General features: G+C 44.5%; 1 protein-coding gene and 1 long non-coding RNA gene across 3 annotated transcripts in view; one reads left to right on the forward strand and one right to left on the reverse strand.

Annotated features, from left to right (window-relative positions):
* The window catches only part of LOC143996738 (uncharacterized), a 74,891-nt gene extending 64,504 nt beyond the window's left edge, over positions 1 to 10,387 (reverse strand). The window contains exon 1 of the long non-coding RNA XR_013277589.1: positions 10,342 to 10,387. This is a non-coding gene — a long non-coding RNA (uncharacterized LOC143996738). The remainder of the gene's footprint in view (positions 1 to 10,341) is intronic.
* LOC143996736 (dynein axonemal heavy chain 5-like) overlaps positions 1 to 27,013 on the forward strand; it is a 638,308-nt gene that overhangs the window by 299,209 nt on the left and 312,086 nt on the right. For both annotated transcript variants that reach the window (XM_077491993.1, XM_077491994.1), the window contains exons 49-51: positions 15,708 to 15,797; positions 24,289 to 24,525; positions 26,838 to 27,005. In XM_077491993.1, coding sequence (XP_077348119.1) covers positions 15,708 to 15,797; positions 24,289 to 24,525; positions 26,838 to 27,005 — 495 coding nt within the window. The remainder of the gene's footprint in view (positions 1 to 15,707; positions 15,798 to 24,288; positions 24,526 to 26,837; positions 27,006 to 27,013) is intronic.

Here is a 27,013-nt window from a genome sequence, read left to right on the forward strand (position 1 = left end):
CTTTCGAAAATTTGTGGCCATTGGAACACCACAATGGAAGGTCCCAGGAAGGAAGTATTTCTCAGAGAAGGGCATCCCAGAGCTATATGGCCATGTTCAGCGGCAAGTGAATGTATCTCTGGCACACAGTGTCGGTGCCAAGATACATCTGACCACAGACACGTGGTCTAGCAAACATGGGCAGGGAAGGTATATCACTTTTACTGCCCACTGGGTGAACCTTCTGACGGCCGTCAAGCATGTAACCCGTGGCACCCGTGTAGATTTGGTTTTACCGCCACGGATTGCATGCAGGCCTGGCTCTTCTTCTGCTCCTCCTCCTACTCCATCCTCCTCCCTCTCCTCCTCGGCTGACTCCTCCTTTTCCACTGCTAGCGTCTCTTCCGCTGCGCCGCCCAAGCTCCCCAGAACCTATTCGACATGCCAGGTGAGACGTTGCCATGCCGTGCTGCATCTGTTGTGCCTGGAAGCCAAGAGCCACGCTGGCCCGGCACTCCTTTCAGCTTTGCGTTCACAGGCAGATCAGTGGCTAACAAGTGTTCCCTGTGACACTGCGCTATCCCAAAAAACAGAAAAAAGCTGCTCACACAATCACAAGGATAAAACAGTGAATAGTAAACAAATATCAAATCAAAGTGTAGCGCTTAACAGAGTGATGAATGATCTAATTAGTACATCATCATACAATTTAACCCAGACACCTTAAGTGTGAAATTTCTCAATAATATATAAACATAAAAATAAAATTACAAATTCGAAAAAACTATAAATGAATTAAAGTCTCTATATGAAAAATTGATCCAGTCCAAACGTGAAATACGGGTCACCATCCACCTTCTTAGATGAGACTAGCATGCAGACACCCTGTGATATTCCCGTCACCTTTAGAAATAAAGGCTTACCGGATATTATGGATCCAAACGAATATACATTCGAAGGATCATGCAGGCTTATACATTTAGAAACCAAGATCATAGATGTAAATTTTCAGGGAAGTAACAGGTCAGACTCCTCATGTGGTTGTCCCAACTAGTTGTTAAATCCACATCGGTACACTCCAGCTCAAAATGTTGAACTCATACAAAGGAAAATAAGGAGCCACAATAGTGTAAATCCGTTTAAAAGAAAAAAATTTAATAAAAAGTAATGAACTCACATGAAACCAAAGAAATCAAGCGCTTAATCCATAAAAATAGTGCTACAGCTGATCCATAATATGCATATCCATAATATCCGGTAAGCCTTTATTTCTAAAGGTGACGGGAATATCACAGGGTGTCTGCATGCTAGTCTCATCTAAGAAGGTGGATGGTGACCCGTATTTCACGTTTGGACTGGATCAATTTTTCATATAGAGACTTTAATTCATTTATAGTTTTTTCGAATTTGTAATTTTATTTTTATGTTTATATATTATTGAGAAATTTCACACTTAAGGTGTCTGGGTTAAATTGTATGATGATGTACTAATTAGATCATTCATCACTCTGTTAAGCGCTACACTTTGATTTGAGATCAGTGGCTAACACCGCTCAATTTGACAGTTGGTAAAGTGGTGTGTGACAACGGTGCCAATCTGCTTAGCGCATTGAAACAGGGCAAAATTACGCATGTGCCATGCACGGCACACGTCTTAAACTTGGTCGCGCAGCGATTCGTTGTCAAATACCCTGGGGTCCAGGACATCTTGCGGCAGGCAAGGAAAATCTCGGCCTATTTCAGAAGATTTTACACGGCCATGGCTCGCCTTGCTGACATTCAGCGGCGACACAATCTGCCGGACAGACGTCTTATTTGCGATTGCCCGACGCAATGGAACTCAACCTTCTATATGCTTGATAGGCTGCTCCAGCAGAAACGTGCAGTTAACGTCTACCTGTATGAACTCTGCGGCAGAACAGGTTCTGGGGAGCTGTTTTTTTTTTTTCACTGCGCCAGTGGCTGCTCATGCGCAATGCATGCAGACTTCTGCGGCCATTTGAGGAGATCACCAAACTGGTCAGTCGCAGCCATGGCGCCATCAGTGACATGGTACCTTATGCCTTCTTTATGGAAAGTGCATTGCGTCGTGTCATTGATCAAGCTGTGGAGGAGCAGGAGCGGGAAGATGAGGAAGTTGCAATGCTGGATGAATTCCCGGGGGGCTACTCTATCTGAGACAAGTGAACAACAGGAGTCTGAAAAGGAGTCAGAGGATGATGGTGCCAGGGCGGATGAGGAGGAGCAAGAAGTGCATGCTTTAAACCTTTCTGGGATCCCTGTTGTTGTGCGTGGATGGGGAGAGGAGAATGAAGAGGACGACATTATCCTGGATGATGAGCAGGAGCCAGGCCACCACACCGCTTCCAGTTTAGTGCAAATGGGGGCCTTCATGCTCCAGTGTTTTAATAGGGACCCCTGTATAAAAAGCATAAGGGTCAAGGACCAGTACTGGGTGGCAACGTACTTAGACCCCCGGTACAAACACAAAATGGTGGAAATGTTACCGCCGTCACAGAGGGCTGTCAGAATGGAGCACTTCCAGGCCTAGCTTGGAGAAATGCTGCATTCTGCTTTTGCGTGCGCTGGCAGAGGAGCAATTCCCACTCCCAGAGAAGGAGTTGCGGGTACCAATCCAACAGCGCCTGCAAGAAGAGGCTGGTTTGAAGATGTGTTGGTGACTTCTGATATGAGGTCATTCTTTCAGCTGACCCATCGACAGGTGTCACCCGGATCCAGCATCAGGGAACGCCTAGACCGTCAGGTGTCCGACTACATCGGGTTAACGGCCGATGTGGACGCTCTGAGGAGTGATGAACCCCTGGACTACTGGGTGGGCAGGCTTGACCTCTGGCCAGAGCTTGCCCAATTTGCAATCGAACTGTTGGCTTGTCCCTCGTCCAGTGTCCTGTCCGAAAGGACGTTCAGCACAGCAGGGGGATCGTGACCGATAAGCGTACTTGCCTAGCTCACGACACTGTTAACTACCTCACATTTCTAAAAATGAATGAGGCATGGATCTCGGAGGAATTCAACACATGTGACCAGTAGACCATGTATATGTCTATAAACGATTGTTTTAATTGAGCACACAGACCTTTTCTTCATTTGGCTCACTTCCTTGTCCAAAAAAAGCACTCCGTACTATATGCCCGTACCCTCCTGTTTGAAGAGGTTGAGCAGTGTCATATTTTTGGGGCCCAGCAGCAAGTTGCTGGTATCAGTGCTGCTGTTAGTGCTCTCTATCTCGGTGCTGGTGTCAGATCACTCTATCACGGTGCAGGTGTCAGTGCTGTATATCACGGTGCTGGTGCTGGTGATCATCTCCTGCACCCTTTTCTTTGCCTACCCTGACCTTCCCTCGCCTCCATTGTCTCAAGAGTCCTGAATTGTCAGAATTTCACATATAAAAAAAGAATGCTTGTAGTTGTCGATCCCAGATTCACCTCATACATGTGTTATGTCATTGGCCATGTGGTGGGACTATGTGTGCACAGCTAGTAATTATTTTGTGGCTGCAAATATGACCTGTAGGTTTGTAAAGTTCACCATCCCTGTGCTGTGCTGACTTCCTCCTGGGGCTGTACCTCTGCTGTGCATATTATGAGGGGCTCCCACCATCCCTGTGCTATGCTTATTATTAGGGGCTCCCACCATCCCTGTGCTGTGCTGACTTCCTCCTAGGGCTGCTTATTATGAGGGGCTCCCACCATCCCTGTGCTGTGCTGACTTCCTCCTGGGGCTGTACCTCTGCTGTGCATATTATGAGGGGCTCCCACCATCCCTGTGCTATGCTCATTATGAGGGGCTCCCACCATCCCTGTGCTATGCTGACTTCCTCCTGGGGCTGCTTATGGTGCAGGTGTCAGTGCTGTATATCACGGTGCAGGTGTCAGTGCTGTATATCACGGTGCTGGTGTCAGTGCTGTATATCACGGTGCTGGTGTCAGTGCTGTATGTCACGGTGCTGGTGTCAGTGCTTTATGTCACACTGCTGATGTCAGTGCTCTCTATCACGGTGCTGGTGTCAGATCACTCTATCACGGTGCAGGTGTCATTGCTGTATGTCACTCTGCTGATGTCAGTGCTCTCTATCACGGTGCTGGCGTCAGATCACTCTATCATGGTGCAGGTGTCATTGCTGTATGTCACGCTGCTGATGTCAGTGCTCTCTATCACGGTGCTGGCGTCAGATCACTCTATCATGGTGCAGGTGTCATTACTGTATGTCACGCTGCTAATGTCAGTGCTCTCTAGAGGTCGACCGATATGGGTTTTCCTCTGGCCGATGCCGATATTTAGAAATTGTGGCGGCCGGTGGCCGATATATGATGCCGATTTTTTTGGGCCGATATGTTAGGCCGATTTTTTATTTATTTTTTCCTTTTTTTTCCCCCCCCCTTCATCTCATAAAATCTAAGTTGGACACCTTTAACACTGGGGTTTTTTTCAGGTGATTTTGGGCTAAAAATAGCGCCTGTGAATTGCCTTCAAAACGGCTCCCCTGCAGTCTGTGTGAAAGCCCGAGTGCTTTCACAATGAGGAGATGCGCTGGCAGGAAGTAAAAAAAAATAAAAATCCTGCAAGCAGCATCTTTGGAGCGGTGTAAACCGCTCCTCCACCACTCCTGCCCATTGAAATGAATGGTCACCACTGCTGAAGCACATGCAATGCAATTTTGCAGCAGTGCTTCACTGCCCCGCTAGCAGCCGAATAGCGGGGCTAAAATGACGGTAAATCGCTGCTAAAACTAGCAGCGTTTTACCGTCAACGCCTGCCCGACCCAGTGTGAAAGCAGCCTTAATAAGTGATACAGAAAATTTCTTACACATTTATTAAACAAAACAAATCTCCAATCAGTTCACTTGTATGTATAATTTAGATAAAAAAAAAAAAACTATTTATTAAATACACAAAAACAGGTACTCAAAACTTGGGCGAAAAAAAAGGGCTTACTTGCGTTTGAAAGACCTCTGCGCAAATACCGTGTCACATAAAATATTGCAACAACCGCTATTTTATTCCCTAGGGTCTCTGCTAAAAAAAATACATAGAATTTTTGGGGCTTCTGAGTGATTTTCTAGCAGAAAATACTGGATTTTTACTTGTAAGCAACAAGTGTCAGAAAAGATTTGGTCTTTAAATGGTTAAACTGAGAACTTCTACACAGGGAGTTCAGCCCATTGAAGAAGAAACATTTGATCTTTTCTTGGCAGCCTGCCCAGAGAGGAAGAAAGTCCTTCACTGATGTCTTCAGGCAACTTACATTGACTTCTATTACAGAAGTCTTTTGCAAGTCGCGCTGAACATGTAATCGGCTTTTTTATCAGCACAATCGGCCGATGCCGATTAACCACTTTCAGACCGGACCATTTTGCTGGTAAATGACCAGAGGTCTTTTTACACTTTGGCACTGCGCTGCTTTAACTGGTAATTGCGCGGTCATGCAATGTTGTACCCAAACAAAATTTGCGTCCTTTTCTTCCCACAAATAGAGCTTTCTTTTGATGGTATTTGATTGCCTCTGCGATTTTTATTTTTTGCGATATAAACGTAAAAAGACCGCAAATTTTGAAAAAAAATGATATTTTCTACTTTTTGTTATTAGAAAAATCCAATAAACTCAATTTTAGTCATACATTTAGGCCAAAATGTATTCAGCCACATGTCTTTGGTAAAAAAAAAGTCAATAATTGTATATTTATTGGTTTGCGCAAAAGTTGTCACATCTACAAACTAAGGTACGTTTTCTGGAATTTACGCAGCTTTTAGTTTACGACTGCCTATCTCATTTCTTGAGGTGCTAAAATGGCAGGGCAGTACAAAACCCCCCCAAATGACCCCATTTTGGAAAGTAGACCCCCTAAGGAAATTGATAAGAGGCATGTTGAGCCCATTGAATATTTTATTTTTTTGCCTCAAGCGATTGAATAATGACAAAAAAAAAATTTTTTTTTTTTTTTTACACAAAGTTGTCACTAAATGATATATTGCTCACACATGCTATGGGCGTATGTGAAATGACACCCCAAAATAAATTCTGCTGCTTCTCCTGAGTACGGGGATACCACATATGTGGGACTTTTTGGGAGCCTAGCCGCGTACGGGGCCCCGAAAACCAAGCACCGCCTTCAGGCTTTCTAAGGGCGTAAATTTTTGAGTTCACTTCTCACTACCTATTACAGTTTTGAAGGCCATAAAATGCCAAGATGGCACAAAACCCCCACAAATGACCCCATTTTAGAAAGTAGACACCCCAAGCTATTTGCTGAGAGGCATGTTGAGTTCATGGAATATTTTATATTTTGCCACAAGTTGCGGGAAAATTACAAACTTTTTTTTTTTTTTTTTTTTTTACCAAAGTTGTCACTAAATGATATATTGCTCATGCATGCCATGGGCATATGTGAAATGACACCCCAAAATAAATTCTGCTGCTTCTCCTGAGTACGGGGATACCACATATGTGGGACTTTTTGGGAGCCTAGCCGCGTACGGGGCCCCGAAAACCAAGCACCGCCTTCAGGCTTTCTAAGGGCGTAAATTTTTGAGTTCACTTCTCACTACCTATTACAGTTTTGAAGGCCATAAAATGCCAAGATGGCACAAAACCCCCACAAATGACCCCATTTTAGAAAGTAGACACCCCAAGCTATTTGCTGAGAGGCATGTTGAGTCCATGGAATATTTTATATTTTGCCACAAGTTGCGGGAAAATTACAAACTTTTTTTTTTTTTTTTTTTTTTTCACAAAGTTGTCACTAAATGATATATTGCTCACGCATGCCATGGGCATATGTGAAATGACACCCCAAAATAAATTCTGCTGCTTCTCCTGAGTACGGGGATACCACATATGTGGGACTTTTTGGGAGCCTAGCCGCGTACGGGGCCCCGAAACCCAAGCACCGCCTTCAGGCTTTCTAAGGGCGTTACAGTTTTGAAGGCCATAAAATGCCAAGATGGCACAAACCCCCCCAAATGACCCCATTTTGGAAAGTAGACACCCCTAAATTTAGGGGTACACTAGTGAGACTAGGTAATAAATGGCGGGTGCCCTGAAACTATAAAAAAAATAACTAACCAACCAGCGTCACCTGTAACAGTTATATGGTGATCACTGGTGAAAGGGTTAACTAGGGGGCAATTAGGGGGCTTTATGCGGTAGTATATGGGGGTCCCTGGCGCTATAAAAAGCTGCAGCGAACATAAATACCTACCTGCCTAACTAGCGTCACCTGTGACACTAATACAGCGATCAGAAAAACGATCGCTTATTAGGCTGGGTTCACACTGGACCGATGCGGGAACGCCACGAATGCGCGGCGGGTTCCCGCATCGCATGCCTCCCGGCGGCAGTTCACACTGCCCTATGCGAACTGCTGGGAGTGTCAGTGAAATGTTACTGACACCCCCAGATCAGTTCGCATATCGCAGTGCGATCTGCAAACTCGGATCGCATGGTGTGAACACCCATGCGATCCGATTCTGCTGCGGGCCAAAAAAAGGGTCCCGTGCGAATTTGCGGCGGGTGCGGCGGGTGCGGCGAATGGCTGAACTCGAATCGCACAGAGATCGGATGTGATTTGCACTGCAGTGCGGTGCGAATCACATCCGTTCTCATAAACCGCTGCAATGTGAACCCAGCCTTAGTGACACTGGCGACGGGGGGTGATCACGGGGTTAAACCTTTATTGGGGGGGTTAGGGGGGTACCTTAGAACTAAAGGGGGCTAACCCTAACTGCCCTAACAGTTATTAGTCACAAATGACACCCGCCGGGTGATCAGGGGGTTAAACCTTTATTAGGTAATAAATGGCGGGTGCCCTGAAACTATAAAAAAATAACTAACCAACCAGCGTCACCTGTAACAGTTATATGGTGATCACTGGTGAAAGGGTTAACTAGGGGGCAATCAGGGGGCTTTATGCGGTAGTATATGGGGGTCCCTGGCGCTATAAAAAGCTGCGGCGAACCTAAATACCTACCTGCCTAACTAGCGTCACCTGTGACACTAATACGGCGATCAGAAAAATTATCGCTTATTAGGCTGGGTTCACACTGGAGCGATGCGGGAACGCACGAATCCGCGGCGGGTTCCCGCATCGCATGCCTCCCGGCGGCAGTTCACACTGCCCTATGCGAACTGCTGGGAGTGTCAGTGAAATGTTACTGACACCCCCAGATCAGTTCGCATATCGCAGTGCGATCTGCAAACTCGGATCGCATGGTGTGAACACCCATGCGATCCGATTCTGCTGCGGGCCAAAAAAAGGGTCCCGTGCGAATTTGCGGCGGGTGCGGCGGGTGTGGCGGGTGCGGCGGGTGCGGCGAATGGCTGAACTCGAATCGCACAGAGATCGGATGTGATTTGCACTGCAGTGCGGTGCGAATCACATTCGTTCTCATAAACCGCTGCAATGTGAACCCAGCCTTAGTGACACTGGCGACGGGGGGTGATCACGGGGTTAAACCTTTATTGGGGGGGTTAGGGGGGTACATTAGAACTAAAGGGGGCTAACTCTAACTGCCCTAACAGTTATTACAGTCACAAATGACACCAATGCAAAAAAAAAAAAAAAAAAAAAAAAAAATGACATTGGTGTCACTGTGACTGGGGGGCAGGGGTAATTGGGGGGGTGATCGGGGGGTAAAGGGGGGGTGTGAGTGTGCCTGGCATGTTCTACTGTGTGTGTAGAGTGTTGGTGCAACTCACCGATCCGCTCTCCTCCGTGTCGGAACGGAAAATACCGACACGGAGGAGAGAATACATCACTTCCTCTCCTGTGTTTACATTACAGGAGAGGAAGTGATGTCACCGGGGATTTCTATTCGTCGGGAGCGATCGCGAGGGGGTGGCCATGAATGAATGGCCGCCCCCTCGTCCCGGATCGCTCCCGGACGAAAACCGACCGCCGCAGGCACCGGGCGGGGGCCCGATCGGGCCCCCGACCCGCGGGAGGCAAGGGACGTACATGTATGTCCTTATGCCTGCCCGTGCCATTGTACCGACGTACATCGGCGTGCGGCGGTCGGCAACTGGTTAATTAAAAAATGGCAAATATCAGCCGATATATCGGCCGGCCGATATATCGGTCGACCTCTAGTGCTCTCTATCACGGTGCTGGTGTCAGATCACTCTATCACGGTGCAGGTGTCATTGCTGTATGTCACGCTGCTGATGTCAGTGCTCTCTATCACGGTGCGGTTGATCATCTCCTGCACCCTCTTCTTTGCCTACCCTGACCTTCCCTCTCCTCCATTGCCTTCATGCGCTCCACAGTCCTGAATTGTCACAATTTCACATATAAAAAAAAAATGCTTGTAGTTGTCGATCCCAGATTCACCTCATACATGTGTTATGTCATTGGCCATGTGGTGGGACTATGTGTGCACAGCTAGTAATTATTTTGTGGCTGCAAATTTGACCTGTAGGTTTGCAAAGTTCGCCTCCCATTGAAGTCAATGGGGCACGCTGCGAACGTTGCGGTTCGCGAACTATAGGCCGGGTTCGTGAAACGTCCCGTCGGAAGTTCGTTCATCACTATTGGGCAGTGTCTAATAATGCTCCATTCTTTATGAAATAAGTACTTTTTTTTAGCAAATATTCAAATTCATAGTCAAAAAATTGAAAAATTAAAACAAGATGGCAAGATGACGACCTGATTCTGGTGCGGGTTCTATCTAGCAAATATGCTTTTGATTTAGGATTTTCCTATTATGTGTTCTTGCAGGAAGATGACCATTTCTTTAAGACTAGTATACTGATAATTATCAGAGGGCCTAATATATGTGTAGTACAATAGACATGTGATGGTACTAAGAGAGCACAATAAATTGCTGAGTAATCAGTATTGTTATTTAATATTAAAGAAAGGCTGTCACTTTGCCCTGGTGGGATGAGTGGTAGTTTCCGCAGATCGCGTTACTCCCCCAGGCTTTACATTATACTGCTTTCTATCCCAACTGCAACATCTCAGGATGTCTAAGCTCTTGTGCAGCTAACGTATAATCTTAGATGGGGATGATGTCATACCCCCACATGACAGTATTCAGGGCTAATGATTGGCCTTTCTGCTTAAGTACTTTACATTGGGAAGGTCAACTTTTTTTTTTAATTCCCAGATGCTCTGCTGTGTTAGTATGGGGAGGCAATATGGAAGTGTGGTTCTGGAAGTATAACAGCCTGTGGGGGGGGACTATCTGCAGACACTGTCACTATGCCCTGAATGGGCAAATTGATGGTGTCTCTTTAAGTATTTTATATAGATGTTTTCATTTGGGTAGCACAGTATGTATTAAATAATGACTATACAGTAAAGTTGCAATATATTTAAAATTAATAAAGATCATGCAGCTTACGGTGTCCATTGTACGATTTCCATAATGAGGTACTGTATGCATTAATATATTTGCACAACATGTAATTTATACTTGCCAAGGTCTTACTGTGATTTATTAAGCCGCTGTGCCCCAGTGACATTTCCTCTGAAGTCTCTGTTCATAGTATACTATTATTAGAATATAACTTCTGTAGCTTAATTGGGCTCCATTCTCAATGAACTGTGAGTGGTTGTTGTCACTACTTTACGCAGTTACACTGCTGCTATTGTCGATTGGTAAGAGTTTTTCATAGTTTTAAAACTATAAGCTATATGCTGCAATTACATTAAAGTGGTTATAAAGCCTTTTCACCTTAATGCATTCTATACATTAAAGTGAAAAACATTCTGTGCTGAAGCTCCCTCCAGACCCCCCCCCCCCCCCCCCCACACTTTTTCTTACCTGAGCCTGATCCATCGATGTGCATGAGCATAGCGGCTCCAGCTGCTGTCACTCTCTTCATTGGGCAGATTGACAGCGGCTCCAGCTGCTGTCAATCAAATCCAGTGATCCAGTGACACGGGGGGGGGGGGGGGGCAGGCCTGAGCCCCACTCTCTGTGTCAATGGATGCAGCAGCAGGACTCAGGAGCGAGCCTGCACGGGTACCCCCATAGAAAACGGCTTTCCATGAGGGCACCCAATGAAGAAGAGGATTGGGATTGAAATGATTGCACAGAGCAGGTAAGTATGGGCATACATGTTATTTTTATAAACAAACAAAAAAAATCTGGCCAGTAAAACACCTCCTTTATTAGAGTGCTCCCACCCTGGATGAAGGAGCACAGCAGACATCAGCACTGTCAGCCAAGGAGGGGGGGGGGGGGGTGTACTGTTAAATGTACTAGAAAATTTGGATACACTAACTAGATGTGCACTGCCAAAAAATGTGCTAGTTTTAGTTTCATTCTAATTTTTTTTTTTCCAGGTCATTTATTCTTATCACAATTTGTAAATTCGTAAATTTAAAAATCCTTAAGAATAACTAACTATCTAACTAAAAATGACTATTACATTATAGGTATTGGAATTTCATTGCAAATTTGGCTGTTAGTGAATGTAATGAATATGAATTTATTCGAAGTTACGAATAATCCAAAGTAACCAGGGGTCAAGTCCTGGGGAAAAAAGTGTGGGAACTCCCACCCAAGATCCACTCGCACACCAAAAAAAAAAAAAAAAAAAAAATGATACGCTCATATGCACGAACGCTTCAAAAGTGGTATTTTTCATCCAATTTTCGTATTGTGTGTATGAAGCTTAACTGTTAGTACATAAAAAAAATCCTCAATAAACATAAATACGGTAATTCTCTGAATAATCAGCATTCATTCAATTGTGTTTTCATGCAAATGTGAACATCATGTTCTGATCTTTATTGGGGGATGTTATTTTGTATATAGAGTGTTTATGTGGTGAGTTTACACTTTTCATTGAACAGAGTTTGGATAACACAGGGTTAAACGGAAAGGTCATAAATGAACTGCACATTATCTGGACAGAATGCTTGGGGAGATAGTGATTTGTTCCTGTTTAGGAGATGTGTGTTAGCTTGGGGGGGCTGCAAACTCTGCAGGGCTCCAGAACACACTCGCTGCTATTCCAACCCTTCACATATTTCCACATAAACTTCCCTCCTGGCATTAAACTTTGCCAGGTATTGTGCTCAGCTTACCACCCCAAACTGATATTCCTCCCTCAGCTCACCTCTCTCCCTGCATGTCCTGTGAGCAGAATAGCTGTGCTCCTCCTCTGGGTTCTCTCATCATATGGCACTGAAGATAGAGGAGGGGGGATTCAGCGGGACACACAGAAAGTATGCAGGAGACTGGGGGGAGGATGAGGAGACAGAACATCAGGAGGGGCCGGCGGGGAGGAGCATCACGAGAGGTCTGACTAAATACAATCTCTTAGCAGCAGGGACCTGATCTACCCATCAGCTAGCTGTGATTGACAGGTAGATCGAAGCGGAAGCTGTCATGGGGCCCCCTACTGGCAATGCCTGAATGGTCATATTGTGAACTGTGTCGGCAGCTGCTGGTGTAGCACCTGCCACACAGCTCACATACTTCAAAGTCTTGCAGGACACGGCTGCTAACGGGAACTGAGTTCCTGTTGTGGAAAAAGTACAGGAACTCCGTTCCCATGCGTTCCCGCAGGACTTGAGCCCTGAAAATAACGAATGCTGCATCTAAACAAATGGAACAAATTAATAATAATCATAAAAATTTTCATTATTATTTATTATTATTATTCATTTGTTACATTCCAGTCATTTAGATATGGCATTCATTATTTCGGATAATTCATAATTTTGGATAAATTCGTATTTGTTACGTTCACTAACAATTTAAAGCTGAACTCCAGCTCACACTTTAAAACCCAGTTACAGAAAACATTTTTTTCCCCTTTGGGATAATGAGGTTCAAATGTATAAAAATAAATAAGCTGACCATTGTAAGTCCCCTGTCAGTGGCAAATTGTTTGTCTCCCACCTGTAAACTGGTACAATCTGCAAGAGAGTTTTTTAAAAAAAAGAATGTGTTTTTAAAACAGAAAATGCAGCCATCAGATCAAAAAATTGGTAAGCTGCAATAAAATGTTTTCTTTTACATTTATTACTGATTTAACATTTAAAGTTTAAGTTGACCTTTACAGAAAATTTGTAAGGTGAACTTACACTGGAGCCCCTTTCCATTGCACCTGGTCCTGCTAACCTGGAGTCCAGCGATCTCCTGTTCTGACAGATCATATTACCGCTTCACCAGTCTGGGGATTTGAAATTCATCCGGCTTCCTCTCCTCTTTGCCGGTGGTGACAGAACTTGCTACGTGGGTTCTAATTGGTCAGCACCGCCCATTTGACGGCGCTGACCAATTAAAATGCTCCTGCTCCTATATGTACCTCCTGATGAGGCACATTTAGGAGAATGAGCCACAAGGGATTTCTAAGCCCCGGACCAGTGAAGCAGCGACCCGATGTGTCAGTGCGGGGGTACGCCGGACTCCAGGTCAGCGGGAACGGGGGGGGGGGTGGTTGGGGGTGAGGAGAGTGTCGTTTGTAAGTTTACCTTTTCTGTAAAGGTGAACTTACCCTGTAAAAACAATCATACGTTTATTTTATTTTTCTTAGTAGTATTGCCACAAATAGTAAATAGTAGTAATGTTTTTTTTTTTTTTACTAATACAGCTCTACAGTGTTGCTTTGTACTGCTTTTTTGGCACAACATACTATATATTAATGAGATCTAGGTAACATTATGATTGATCATAATCAGTTATTAATCTTATCTCATGATCCCAAATAAATAAAAAAAAAAAACATTTTAAGAATATTCTGTTTGAATGTTGGTAATGTGGTTAATCTTATAATTCCAATCTTTAAATTTGTTTTTCAAATTTGAGATGAAATTTCACATAATCACTGTGTAAGATATTTTGCTTATTTTACATGATATCATATTGTGTCTGTTTTCCTTTTCTTTGCACTAAACAAGTCAGTCCAACCAAAACTGTTGTATGTAATTACATGCTTCCTGAACCACCAACTGGCTTCTTATGTGTTTTGGGAGTTGGCTGGCTGCAAGATCTCTGCATTTGAATTCTCTGATCTACACATCTGTTGTGACTGTTTGAAGGCGGTCTCTATTTTTAGTCCCTTAGCGATGTTAGGAACCTGTGGGTGGTTGTACACCCCGCTGTTTACAATTTACAGAAATAAATGGTTTCGGTACACCAGGTGCACTGACCCTGTAATATTACTAACATTATGCAGTGGCAACATTAATCATGGTAGATCAAATAAATATATTACAGCAAGCTGAAAATCAACAATGCATTGATCTTTGTAGTAGCTCTATAGTGAACACCTAGGTTGCTTGAAGTGTTTATTTTTTCTAAGACTATGAACAGAATTTAAAGCTTCCGTTTAGTTATTTTCAGCACAATGGACAGTACTTGCCTTGAATGAGAAGTGTCCCTTCTGCTAGCGACCGCTATCTTTGTTTAAATCAATCTTCTGCCCCCTGCATATCCCCACAGTGGTAATCTTCTGGTGCTTTAGGATTTAATAGAAGTTGTTCAAACTGTCATAGGCACTCATCAAGAATGCCAACTATGCCCTCCACTTTCAGCCCCCTCCTCCATTCATATAATCTGTACTATAGATTTCAACAATGAAACATCCTCTAATGGCTGAAAGATGGGCAGATGAATGAAAGTTCTGCTATGGACCTTATGACAGGTCAAGGGGCTTGTATTAACCCCTCTTACAAAGTAAAAATCCTATTTGCCTTTAGTAAATCAACACTGTAGTCTTTCTTTTTCCAACTGTCCACCTTAAGCTTAAACTTTTTTTTTGTGTGTTGTATAAAGTGGAGCCGAGTTAAGATCACTTTCAGGATTTTATTGGTGTTTGTGATCCTACTAAGGTGATTTCTTCTAACTTTTTATAACTGTGACCCCACCACAAGAAATCAGGGGAGTGGGAGTCATCTGCACAGGAAGACATAATTCTAAAAAAACCTATATACTCTATAAATTGTACATACTGTACATAGCTTCCTAAAAATGCCTCAAAGGTGCAGCTATTTGATGAATAATGAAGTAGCTAGTAGTATGGTATCCACAAACTGTTCATAGTTTAACACTATAGCACTTGCAATAATTTTGTGAGGATTACTGGATTAGACATCTGTAGAAGTAGGATATGACTTTAGAGAAGGTCCAAGTATTCCACTGATTGATACACACAATCAAAAATTCTACCAGCAAAAGTCAGATGTGAACTTTTGGTCAGAAATTCCGACCGTGTGTATGCTCCATCGGACTTTGGCTGGCAGAATTCCAGCCAGCAAAAGATTGAGAACAGGTTCTCTATTTTTCGGTCAGAAAAAGTTCAGATCGAAAATTCCAAACGTTTCCTACGCATGCTCGAAACAATTCAACGCATGATTGGAAGCATTGAACTTCATTTTCTCGGCTCATCATAGTGTTGATGACCATGTGACCATGTGTATGCAAGCCAAGCTTGAGCAGAATTCTGTCAAAAAAAAATCCAAGTTTTTTCCAACGGAGAATCCACTCATGTGTATGCGGCATAAGTGTCAGGGGATAGTGTATTATATCAGTGATCTTTTATTGTGATCTTTATATTGCTATAGGTTATATTGAAGCATAAAATGTCTACTTCTATGTGAGCTTTACTATTCGGATACATAATCAGAATAGCAGTAGCTTAATTTATAAATAAAATGTGCTTTTAAAATAAGAATGTCTTTCTCTGGGAATTATAAACATATGACTGGAAAGCCTTCCTATAACAATTTTCTGTTGTTTTCTGTTTGCAGGATTTAATTAATTTTGTGTTCACTGCTGTATCTCCAAAGATGCAGATATTGGAGTGTATGTATATAAGGCAGGCAATTGATCTCCTCCAGGTAATTACATAAAGTTTGTTCTTCTCTACACATAAGATTGCAAAATAAATATGGGCATATATCTTAGCAATGCACTTCTGCCACATAAATCAATTTGAATGCTTTCTATATGTTTGACAATATTGCACATCAATAGCTCTGAACAATTTACTGTTATCCCAATTATATTATGAGTTTGCAAAGCACTAGCATAAAAAACTACCTATATAATACCAGCCTTAATTTGACCATAACTATGCACATGCATAATTAGTCTGATATAGGGTTTTTCACCCAGCGAAATCATTTTCATTTTCAATATTATTTTGTGACTTGTTTGCTTTTTCTTTAATTGATCTATTACATTTGACACTTGAAATGCTTGTTAGTCCTTGAGTGTTAAACCATATATAACCATATGCGCTTTGAAGGTGTAAAATGTGTTTACTGAGACACAAACAATAATTAAGAAAAAAAATAAAAATCTTTTGCATGCATAAATATTTGCCTGTAAAAGTTGATGCTTTGTAGAAGCATCATTTGCTGCAATTACAGCTGGAAGTCTTTTGGGGTATGTCTCTATTAACAGAACATCTAGCCACTGGGATTGGATGAAAAACTGCTATAGCTCTTTCATCATTAGGGTTGCGTTGGTGTAAAAGTCATGCCACAGATTGTCAACTGAACTGGCGCCTGGGCTTTGAATACCACTCCAGTGTCCTAAGATACTGTCCTAAAAAGGGTTTGGGGACCTGGCTCCTGCCCCAGGGGACATGGGTCAATGCAAAAAAAGTTTTAAAAACTGCAGCTTTTTCGGGAGCACTTATTTTAATGACGATAAAGTGAAAAAAAAAAAGTGAAATATTCCTTTAAATATCGTGCCTGGGGGGTGTCTATAGTATGCCTGTGAAGTGCCACGTGTTTCCCGTGTTTAGAACAGTCCCTGCACAAAATGACATTTAAAGGAAATAACGTCATTTAAAACTGCTTGCGGTTTTAATGTTACATCTAGTTCCGGCAATATGGATGAAAATCATTGAGAAAAATGGCATGGGTAGCCCCCCTGCCTATTACCAGCCCCTTTGGGTCTTGTACGGATATTAAGGGGAACCCCGTACCCATATTAAAAAAAGGAAATACGTGTGGCCCCCAGGCCCTATATACTCAGAACAGCAGTATACAGGCGGTGCAAACAAGACAGGGGCTGTCAAAAAATCTATTTTTAAGCTTTTTGGAAAATATAGGTAAGGGTTATCACCCCTGTATAATTTGTTTTGCCGTCTGTCTTTTTCATCTCACTTGCTGTTGTCTCCTTCCATTTGCAAGTAGGAGACGTTTGTAAGTTGGATTTTTGAAAGTAGGAGCCTGCCCTATATGCTCTGCAGAAATGGCAGAACAAGGTGTTGGTTTTGCCACAACATTGTAAGCCCTCAAAGTGACTCTTGGTGGGCGCTGGCGCGCCCTGCTGTGAACGATTATATCAAGAATTGTAATTACATGCCATTGTTGAACAGTGGTAGAAAAATTTACCTTTGGTGTCACAACACTATAAGTCCTCACAGTTACGCTGGGTGGGCACAGGAACGGGCCCTCCTGTGAAATATTATATCAAGAATTGTAATTGCATGCCCCTGTTAAACAGGGGCTGAAAAATTGGGCTGCTGGCACTGGTGCTGGTGCCACAACATTGCAACCTCTCCCATATACTCTAGTTGTAGTGCAGGAATGAGCCCTGCTGCAAAGCATTGCATCAAAAATTGTAATTAAACGCCCCTGTTAAACAGGGGCTGAAAAATTGGGCCTTAGGCACTGGTGCTGGTGCCACGACACTGCAACCTCTCCCATATACTCTAGTTGTAGTGCAGGAATGAGCCCTGCTGCAAAGCATTGCATCAAAAATTGTAATTAAATGCCCCTGTTAAACAGGGGCTGAAAAATTGGGCTGGTGGCATCACCCAGAACCAAAATGTTCTTCCAACATATCAGCAGAGGAGGAAGAGGATAGACAATCAACATAACAGGACAGTCACTCAGCATCAGCATAGGCAGTCTTAAGGAATGTGATATTTAAAAAAAAAAAAAATTTCGGTTACATGAGCTTCAGGTGCTTGGTAGCTGTGGGTGATCCAAGACTGATTCATCTTGATGAAGGTCAGTCGATCAACTGAGTCAGTGGACAGGCGCACCCTGTGATCGGTAACAAAGCCACCAGCAGCACTGAAGGTGTGTTCCGAAAGAACGCTGGATGCAGGACAGGCCAGTAGCTCAATTGCATACTGTGCAAGCTCTGGCCAGTGATCCATCCTCAAGACCAAGTAAGCCAGAGAATTTTCGGTGGGAAAGGTGTCCAAGTCTGACCTTGCACCTAGGTATTCCTGCACCATGTAAATTAGACGCTGGCGATGGTTGCTGGAACCGATCATACCTTGGGGCTGCGGACTAAAAAATTGTCTGAACGCATCGGTCAGACGGCCACCTTCTCCACCGTTCCTTCTGACCGATGCCTCAGCAACACGTTGTCCAGGACCAGGAGTTTGTAACCTCCCAGTCTCTGGGAACGCGTTGCACAGACCTTTCTGCAAGGCCTCCCAGAGATGTCTCATCCTCTGCTCCCTCTGCGACGGCAAGATAAGGTCGGCAACCTTACCCTTGTACCGTGGATCAAGGAGAGTGGCCAGCCAGTAATGGTCCCTCTCCTTGATCCGAAGAATGCGAGGATCCTTCCGCAGGCTTTGCAGGATCAGGGAGGCCATGCAGCCTAGGTTAGTAGAGGCATTCGGTCCGGAGTCCTCTGGGTCACTAAGGACAACATGATCCGCAGCTACCTCCTCCCAGCCACGTACAAGTCCACGGGTTTCTTGGGACTGTAAATCATCCCTACAAGACTGCTGCTGCTGCTAATGCTGAGTGCCAGCCTCCACCTCCATGCTGACACAATCATCCTCCTCCTCCTCATCCTCTTCCTGTGTGATGGGTGGCACAGCAGGAACACTGTCTGGATAAAGGGAGCCTTGAGAGGCAAGGAAGTCCTCCTCTTCCTGCCTCTGTTCTGCCTCAAGTGCCCTGTCCATTATTCCCTGCAGCGTATGCTCCAAGAGGTGGACAAGAGGTACAGTGTCACTGATGCATGCACTGTCACTGCTCACCATCCTTGTGGCCTCCTCAAACGGTGACAGGACAGTGCATGCATCCCTGATCATGCCCCACTGGCGTGGTGAGAAAAAACCGAGCTCCCCTGACCCTGTCCTGGTGCTGTAGTCACACAGGTACTCATTGATGGCCCTCTGTTGCGTGTGCAGCCGCTGCAGCATGGCCAACGTTGAGTTCCACCTGGTGGGCATGTCACATATAAGGCGGTTCTTGGGCAGGTTCAACTCCTTTTTGGGCTCAGCCAGCCGAGCACAGGCATTAAATGATCGGTGAAAATGCACACAGACTTTCCTGGCCTGCTTCAGGACATCCTGTAAGCCTGGGTACCTGCCCAAGAACCACTGCACCACCAGGTTAAGGACGTGAGCACCACAGGGCACATGGGTCAGTTGTCCGTGTCGGAGGGCGGAGAGGAGGTTGGTGCCATTGTCGCAAACCACCATTCCTGGCTTAAGCTGGCGTGGCGTCAACCACCTCTCGGCCTGCCCCTGCAGAGCTGACAAAACATCTGCCCCAGTGTGGCTCCTGTCCCCCAAACAAACCAGCGCAAGCACGGCATGGCATCGTTTTGCCTGCGTACTTGCATAGCCCCTGGAACACCTACGGAGCACCGCTGGTTCTGAGGACAGAGCACTGGAAGAGGCCATGGAGGAAGAAGAAGAGGAGGGGGTGGAGGAGAGAGGTGTGTCACAACCAATAGTAGCATTTTGGAGGCGTGGTGGCGGAACAACCTCCAACACTACTGCACCTTGTCCTGCATCCTTCCCAGCTGCCAGAAGAGTGACCCAATGGGCCGTGAAAGACAGGTAACGTCCCTGTCCATGCCTGCTGGACCATGAGTCAGCAGTAATATGCACCTTACCGCTGACCGCCCTGTCCAGCGAGGCAAGGACATTGCCTTCCACATGCCTTTAGAGAGCCGGAATCGCCTTCCGTGAGAAAAAGTGGCGTTTGGGGACCTGCCACTGAGGAACCGCACATTGTACAAACTCACGGAAGGGGGCCGAGTCTACCAACTCAAAAGGCAGCAGTTGAAGTACTAGCAATTTAGCCAAGCTAGCATTCAACTGCTGGGCATGTGGATGGCTGGGAGTGAACTTCTTTTGGCAGTCCAGCAGCTTGGGCAGGGACATTTGCCTGCTATAATCGGACGTGGGTGTACTGCTAACAGAGTGCCCGGAAGCACTTTGCTGTGACACACCTAATTCTACACCTTCATTCCTCTCAGAGCAGGTTTCAGAGAGGACTGAAGGTCTAGTGGGGTTGGAGATCCCAGCTGATGAGGAGCAAGGAGAGGTCCGCTTTGTTCTTTGGTGTGGGTCTTTGAGGTACGCTTGTCAACGAGCTGCATGGCAGGTCAACATATGTCTGGTCAAGCATTTGGTGCCCAAGCGGCTGATGTTTTGGCCACGCGAGATAAGCTTGAGACATATGTTGCAAATAGCAGTGGTGCGATCTGATGCACTCGTCTCAAAAAAGACCCAGACCAAAGAACTTTTAGAATAACGTGCAGAGGCAGTGCCCTGCACAGGCGGAGCTCTGCAGTGTGATTCAGTCGGTGTGCTGCCCCTAAGCTGGCCCCCGGAGGGCATCCTGCCTTGTTGGACATGTGCCTCCTCCTCCTCCTCCTCTCTCCTACCAGGCACCCACGTGGAGTCAGTGCCCTCATCATCCCCTCCCTCTTCATCGCTGGAGCAAACCTGGCAGTATGCTGCAGCTTGTGGAACATGACTGCCAGATTGCTGTCCTTCTTGAGCATCCCCTCTCTCTGCATTCACGCTACTGCCTTCCTCTAGCTGATTATCATCATCAGAGTCTACAAAACACTGGGCATCCTCCTGGAGCATGTACCCAACACTGTGCTCAAAGAGTTTAGGAGACTCCTCAGGAGGACGTGGTGGGTCTAGGGAAGGAGTCGCTGATGATGACATTGAGAGGAGGGAAGACGATGCGTTGGCAGCTGCTTTGCTAGTACCCTGAGCCTGGGTGAGAGAGGATGAGGAGGATGAAGAGGGCTTGGTCATCCACTCTACCAAGTCTTCGGCATGTTGCAGCTCAACATGTCCAGCTGCCGAAAAGAAGGACAAGCGTGTCCCATGGCCACGTGCTGATGAGGACGATGCACCGCGTCCACGACCAGCACGGTTGTCTCTAGACACAGAGCCTGCTTGCCCTATTTTATCGGCTTGCGCCTGTCTGCCTCTCCTTGTTGGCCTTCCAGACATGGTAATGGCCTGAAGGGAGGTGGGAAAACCAGCAATTGGGTAGTGTATATTGTGCTGGAGGCACACACAACACCCACTAACTCCTGCAGGTGGCAGATGGCTCAATTAGAGAAGAGTTATGTAGGTGGATATAACGGTGTATACTGTAGTGAGGGCACGCAGACAGCATGCACAATCTCCTAGAACTGACTGCAAGCTCTATTTAAAAAGAGCAAGATAGCTAGCTATGTAGGTGGATATAACGGTGTATACTGTGGTGAGGGCACGCAGACAGCACGCACAATCTCCTACAACTGACTGCAAGCTCTATTTAAAAAGAGCAAGATAGCTAGCTATGTAGGTGGATATAACGGTGTATACTGTGGTGAGGGCACGCAGACAGCACGCACAATCTCCTAGAACTGACTGCAAGCTTTATTTAAGAAGAGCAACATAGCTAGCTATATAGTTGGATATAGCGGTGTATACTGCGGTCAGGGCACGCAGACAGCACTCACAATCTCCTACAACTGACTGCAAGCTCTATTTAAAAAGAGCAAGATAGCTAGCTATATAGGTGGATATAGCGGTGTATACTGCTGTCAGGGCACGCAGACAATAACCACTACAGAAGAGCAAGAACGCCAAATCAGCCGATAACGAGCGGTGTATACTGTGTTGAAGGTACACAGAACACCCACTAACTCCTACAGACGCCAACACACTACACAAGGCCGCCGTGCTGGCAGCCTTATATAGTGGGGGGCGTGTACTACACAGCCTGAGCTATGATTGGCCACAGGCATCCTGCCTGTGGCCAATCATGGCTCTCCTCGCTGCCGGCGATGTGATTGGCCAAGCATGCGGGGGTCACAGTGCATGCTTGGCCAATCATGGCGCAGTGCATTGTGGTCCGTGAGCGCCACACGAATTTGGCGCGAATGGCCCATAACGTTTGGTATTCGCGAACGGGCGAACAGCCGATCGAGTCGAACGTATGTTCGACTCAAACACGAAGCTCATCCCTACTCACCACCATCACAGTCTCAAATCTCTGTTAGACTGAAACAAGTTTTCTTGAAGATTTGTCCTGTATTTAGTACCATTCATCTTTCCTTCAATTCTGACTAGATTTCCAGTCTTTGTCAGTGAAAACCATCCCCACAGCATGATGCTTCCACCACCATGCTTCCCTGTGGGGATGGTGTTCTCATGGGGGTGGGGAGTGTTTGATTTGTTCCACACATAGTGTTTTCCATTATGGCCAAAAAAGGTTTAGTTGTAGTTCCATCTGATCAGAGAACCTTCTTATCTGTGTTTAGAGAGTCTGCCATGTGGTGTTTGGCATATTCTAAATGCGTACTTACATTTTATTTCTTTAAGCAATTCAATTTTCTGGACACTCTTCCATAATGCCCTGCTCAGTGGATTGTATGGCTTAAAGTGGTCCTATGGACAGATATTCCCACCTCTGCTGTGGAACTTTGCAACTCCTTCAGTGTTATAAAATCTTTGGTGTTTTTTGTTGTATCCCTGATTTTTACTCTGTGCATTTGATGGACAGCATTCTCTTGTTAGTTTTGTAGTGGTGCCATGTTTTTTCTGTTTTTAGTTTTAAATTTAGTGGTTCTCTATGGGATATTCCTTGATCTATACTTCTCTGGGACTTTGTCTCTGGCTTGTTTGGAGAGGGGTGAATACTTATGTATGCTCAATTATTATTTTTTTTGTCTTAATTATTGTTTGTGTCACACCAAGTATATTGCATCTTAACCACTTCAATACCGGGCACTTAAACACCTTCCTGCCCAGACCAATTTTGAGCTTTCAGCGCTGTCGCACTTTAAATGACAATTGCGCGGTCATGCTACACTGTACCCAAATGAAATTTGTATCATTTTTTTCCCACAAATAGAGCTTTCTTTTGGTGGTATTTGATCACCTCTACGGTTTTTATTTTTTGCTAAACAAATAAAAAAATACAGAAAATTTTGAAAAAAAAATGTTTTTTTTGTTTCAGTTTCAAAACTTTGCAAATAAGTAAGTTTTCTCCTTCACTGATGGGCACTGATGGGGTTACACTGATGGGCAATGATGAGGCGGCACTGATGGGCACCGATGAGGTGGCACCAATGAAGTGGCACTGATGAGGTGGCATTGATGGACACCGATATGTGGCACTGATAGGCGGCACTGATGGGCGACACGGATGGGCACTGATAGGTGGCACAAATTGGCACGGATTGGCATGGATAGGCATGGATAAGTGGCACAGGTGGGCATGGGTTAGGCGGCACAGGTGGGCATGGGTAGGCAGCACAGGTGGGCATGGGTAGGCGGCACAGGTGGGCATGGGTAGGCGGCACAGGTGGGCATGGGTAGGCGGCACAAGTGGGCATGGGTAGGCACTGATAGGCGGCACAGATGGGAACTGATAGGCGGCATTGTATTATAATATATTGCACTAATGGATGCCAATCAGTGCCAATCAGTAATGCATGCCAATCAGTGACGCCCATTGTGGGCACTGATTGGCATCCATTATGGGCACTGATTGGCATCCATTGTGGCACTGACTAGAATCCCTGGTGGTCTAGGGTGGCATACCTTTACCTTGGCATCCCTGGTGGTCTGGTGGCGTCCATGGTGGTCCAGTGTGGGCATCCTCAGGGGGGCTGTGCTGATAATCGATCAGCACAGACCCCCCCTGTCAGAGGAGCAGCCGATCGGCTCTCTTCTACTCGCGTCTGACAGACGCGAGTGAGGAAAAGCCGATCACCGGCTTTTCCTATTTACACTGTGATCAGCCGTGATTGGACACGGCTGATCACGTGGTAAAGAGTCTCCGCCGGAGACTCTTTACCGAGATCGTAGTTGCCGGGTGTCAGACTGACACCCTGCAACAACGATCGCCGCGATGCGTGCCCCCGGGGGCGCGCAGCGGCTCATAATCCTGATCACGTCATATGAAGTCCGGTCAGGATTATGAAACCACTTTGCCGCTGTCCATTTGCTATAGGGCGGGCGGCAAGTGGTTAAATTTAAATTCCAAGTCCAACCCTTTTACTTTACGATCTCGAAGTATCAATACCTGATGGTTCTTTAAAGTTTTAATTTATGACTCGTTCATATTTTATTAATTACATATCTGCTTTTAGGGTCTTCTTTCAGATAAGGAGGAGAAGCAGCCCAGCCAGGAACACCTGGCTCGTTTATTTGTCTTTGCATTGATGTGGTCAATAGGTGCATTGCTGGAACTTGAGGATCGTATGAAGATGGAAATATTCCTCCGCAATCACTCTGCCCCTCTTGAGCTTCCTGCTGTTAAAGGAGATGAAACCATTTTTGAATTTGTCATTAGTGAAAATGGTCAATGGGAGCACTGGTCCAAAAGGGTATGTAAATATCTATGATTCATGTTCAAGTTGTACAGTTTATAGCAGTATGTCTAGCCTGTATATAGCCTGTATGACCATCTATGAAAACAAAGCCTGTATGTTTTGTTTTTTATAATACTGTTCTGGTTCTTGATACTACATATCTTTAAGTTTAAAATGCTGATCTTTCCATAGTTTTTAATAAAATAGATTTAATATATGTTAATTTCTGGCATCAATAAAAGTAGATGCCACTGTACAACACTTAGCTGAAAATAAGTTGTGGCTTTTATTGTTGAATACTTGTATGCTTAATTCATTTTCTGTTTTAGACCAGCATGTTCTTTTCAATTGCACGTAGAAGTAATGGCAAACTGGCAATATTGAAAACAAACACACAATTTTGTACTTTTTGCTCAAAATAAAAAAACTAAAATGCCTTCATCAGTTTAGGCTGATATATATTCTTCTACATATTTTTTTGTAAAAAAAATCGTAATAAGTGTATATTGATTGGTTTGAGCAAAAGTTATAGCGTCTACAAAATAGAGGATAGATTTATGTCATTTTTTTGTCATTTTTTTTATTTTACATTTTTTGGCGGTGATCTGCGTTTTATCAGGCTTGCGACATTGCGGCAGACAGATTGGACACTTTTGACACTATTTTGGAACCATTTACATTTATAGAGCGATCAAAGCTAAAAATAGCCTCTGATTACTGTATAAATGCACTGGCAGGGAAGGGGTTAACACTAGGGGGCGATCAAGGGATTAACTGTGTTCCCTAGGTGTGTGTTAACTGTAGGGGAGATGGGATTGATTAGGGGAGGAAACCAATCGGTGTTCATACTTAGTATGAACACACGATCAGTCTCCTCTCCCCTGGGAGAACCGGGATTTGTGTGTTTACACGCACACATCTCCATTCTCGTTCTTTCACGAGTGATCACAGGTGTCTGGCAGACATCGCTCCCACCAGGCACACGGATCTGCTCCTGGAGACACACGGTGGGCGCACACCTACAATGACGTCTTAAAGGAGCAATGTACAGCTACAGCGATTTGCGCAGCCGTGCCAACCTGTCGCAGTATAACTGCAGCAACTGGTCAACTAGCGGTTAAAGTGAAACATTAGCGATTGTCTTCATTTATAGCAGACACTTATCCTAGGTGAGGGTTTGGAGTAAATGTTTATGGGGGACTCCACGCTAAAAAAAACAGCATGGGATTCCTCCCAAAATCCATGCCAGAACCTTTATCTGAACATGCAGCTTGCTGGAAAGGAAAGATACTGCCCCTAAATGTGAAAAAGTAAGGGGTACATAGTACCCTGGTTACTCATTCACAAAAGAAAAATGAAACTTAAAATAAACTGACACATTTGACTTTTATTATATATATATATATATATATATATATATATATATATATATATATATTAATGTATTTATATTTCTATAGCACTTTTCTCTTTGGGGAATTAAGTCGATTTTATCTGCTGTTATGTCAGGTTGTGAGGCAGCCATCTTGGCCATGCTCAGTAGCATATCATACTAAGAGCAATTTTAGGTAGGAACCATTGTCCTGCAATGTAAATCCAGTGTCATTCATATCATTAATTGATGTAGTTCCATTACCAATCACAATGAACAATAAATGCCAACCCACTAAAGCAAAAATGCTGACACAATCCACTCCCAGCAGAGACTTGCAATGAATGACATTTCCCCAGCAGACAGTTTGATTGTAAACAAAGTGGCAGGGATGCTGGTTGTTGTTATTGAAGAAATATGGCCGTGGCTATATTTGGTCAAGGATGTCAGCTAGCATGCCACCTCTTTGTTTACACTCAGCTGCTGTCTAGGATCTCCCTGCTGACAGAAGAATGGGGCCAGGAATGCATCAATAGTTATTAGGATGCTGACATCCAGGCTTCCTAGCAATCAGGAGTCCTGAGAAGGAAACTATTATATTTATTAGCTGTAGTAATATTGCTGCTAAATGTATTATTTCCTCCAGCAACCAGAGGTTTTGGTTTGGTGGGTGAGCAAACACCCCACTTAGTTTTGCTCAATCATAAGTTCATCACATGAACACACATTGATATAGAAGTTATGTTTTATTCATTGCTACAACATAGTATGTAACAGTTGTGGTTTATATTTCATTTAGTAATAGCTGATGTTTTGTCATGCTGACAGTCCAGTTGATTTGTTGATTTAATACGTGCTCAACAGTGACATTTCATAAATAAGTACAGAAATAACCACATACAAATATACTGTACATTGCTTAAAGTAATTGTAATTTTGATGTTTTTTCAAACAGGTTCCTGAATATATTTATCCAAAAGACTCCATACCAGAATACACCTCAATCCTAGTTCCAAATGTTGACAATGTTCGTACAGATTTCTTGATGCACACCATTATGAAACAAGGAAAAGCAGTTTTACTGATAGGTGAGCAGGGCACAGCAAAGACAGTTATGATCAAGGTGAGTAA

The sequence above is a fragment of the Lithobates pipiens genome, unplaced genomic scaffold (assembly GCF_037356315.1).
Source record: "Lithobates pipiens isolate NorthernLeopardFrog02 unplaced genomic scaffold, aLitPip1_a1.2 Scaffold_19, whole genome shotgun sequence".
NCBI classification, from domain to species: Eukaryota; Metazoa; Chordata; class Amphibia; order Anura; family Ranidae; genus Lithobates; species Lithobates pipiens.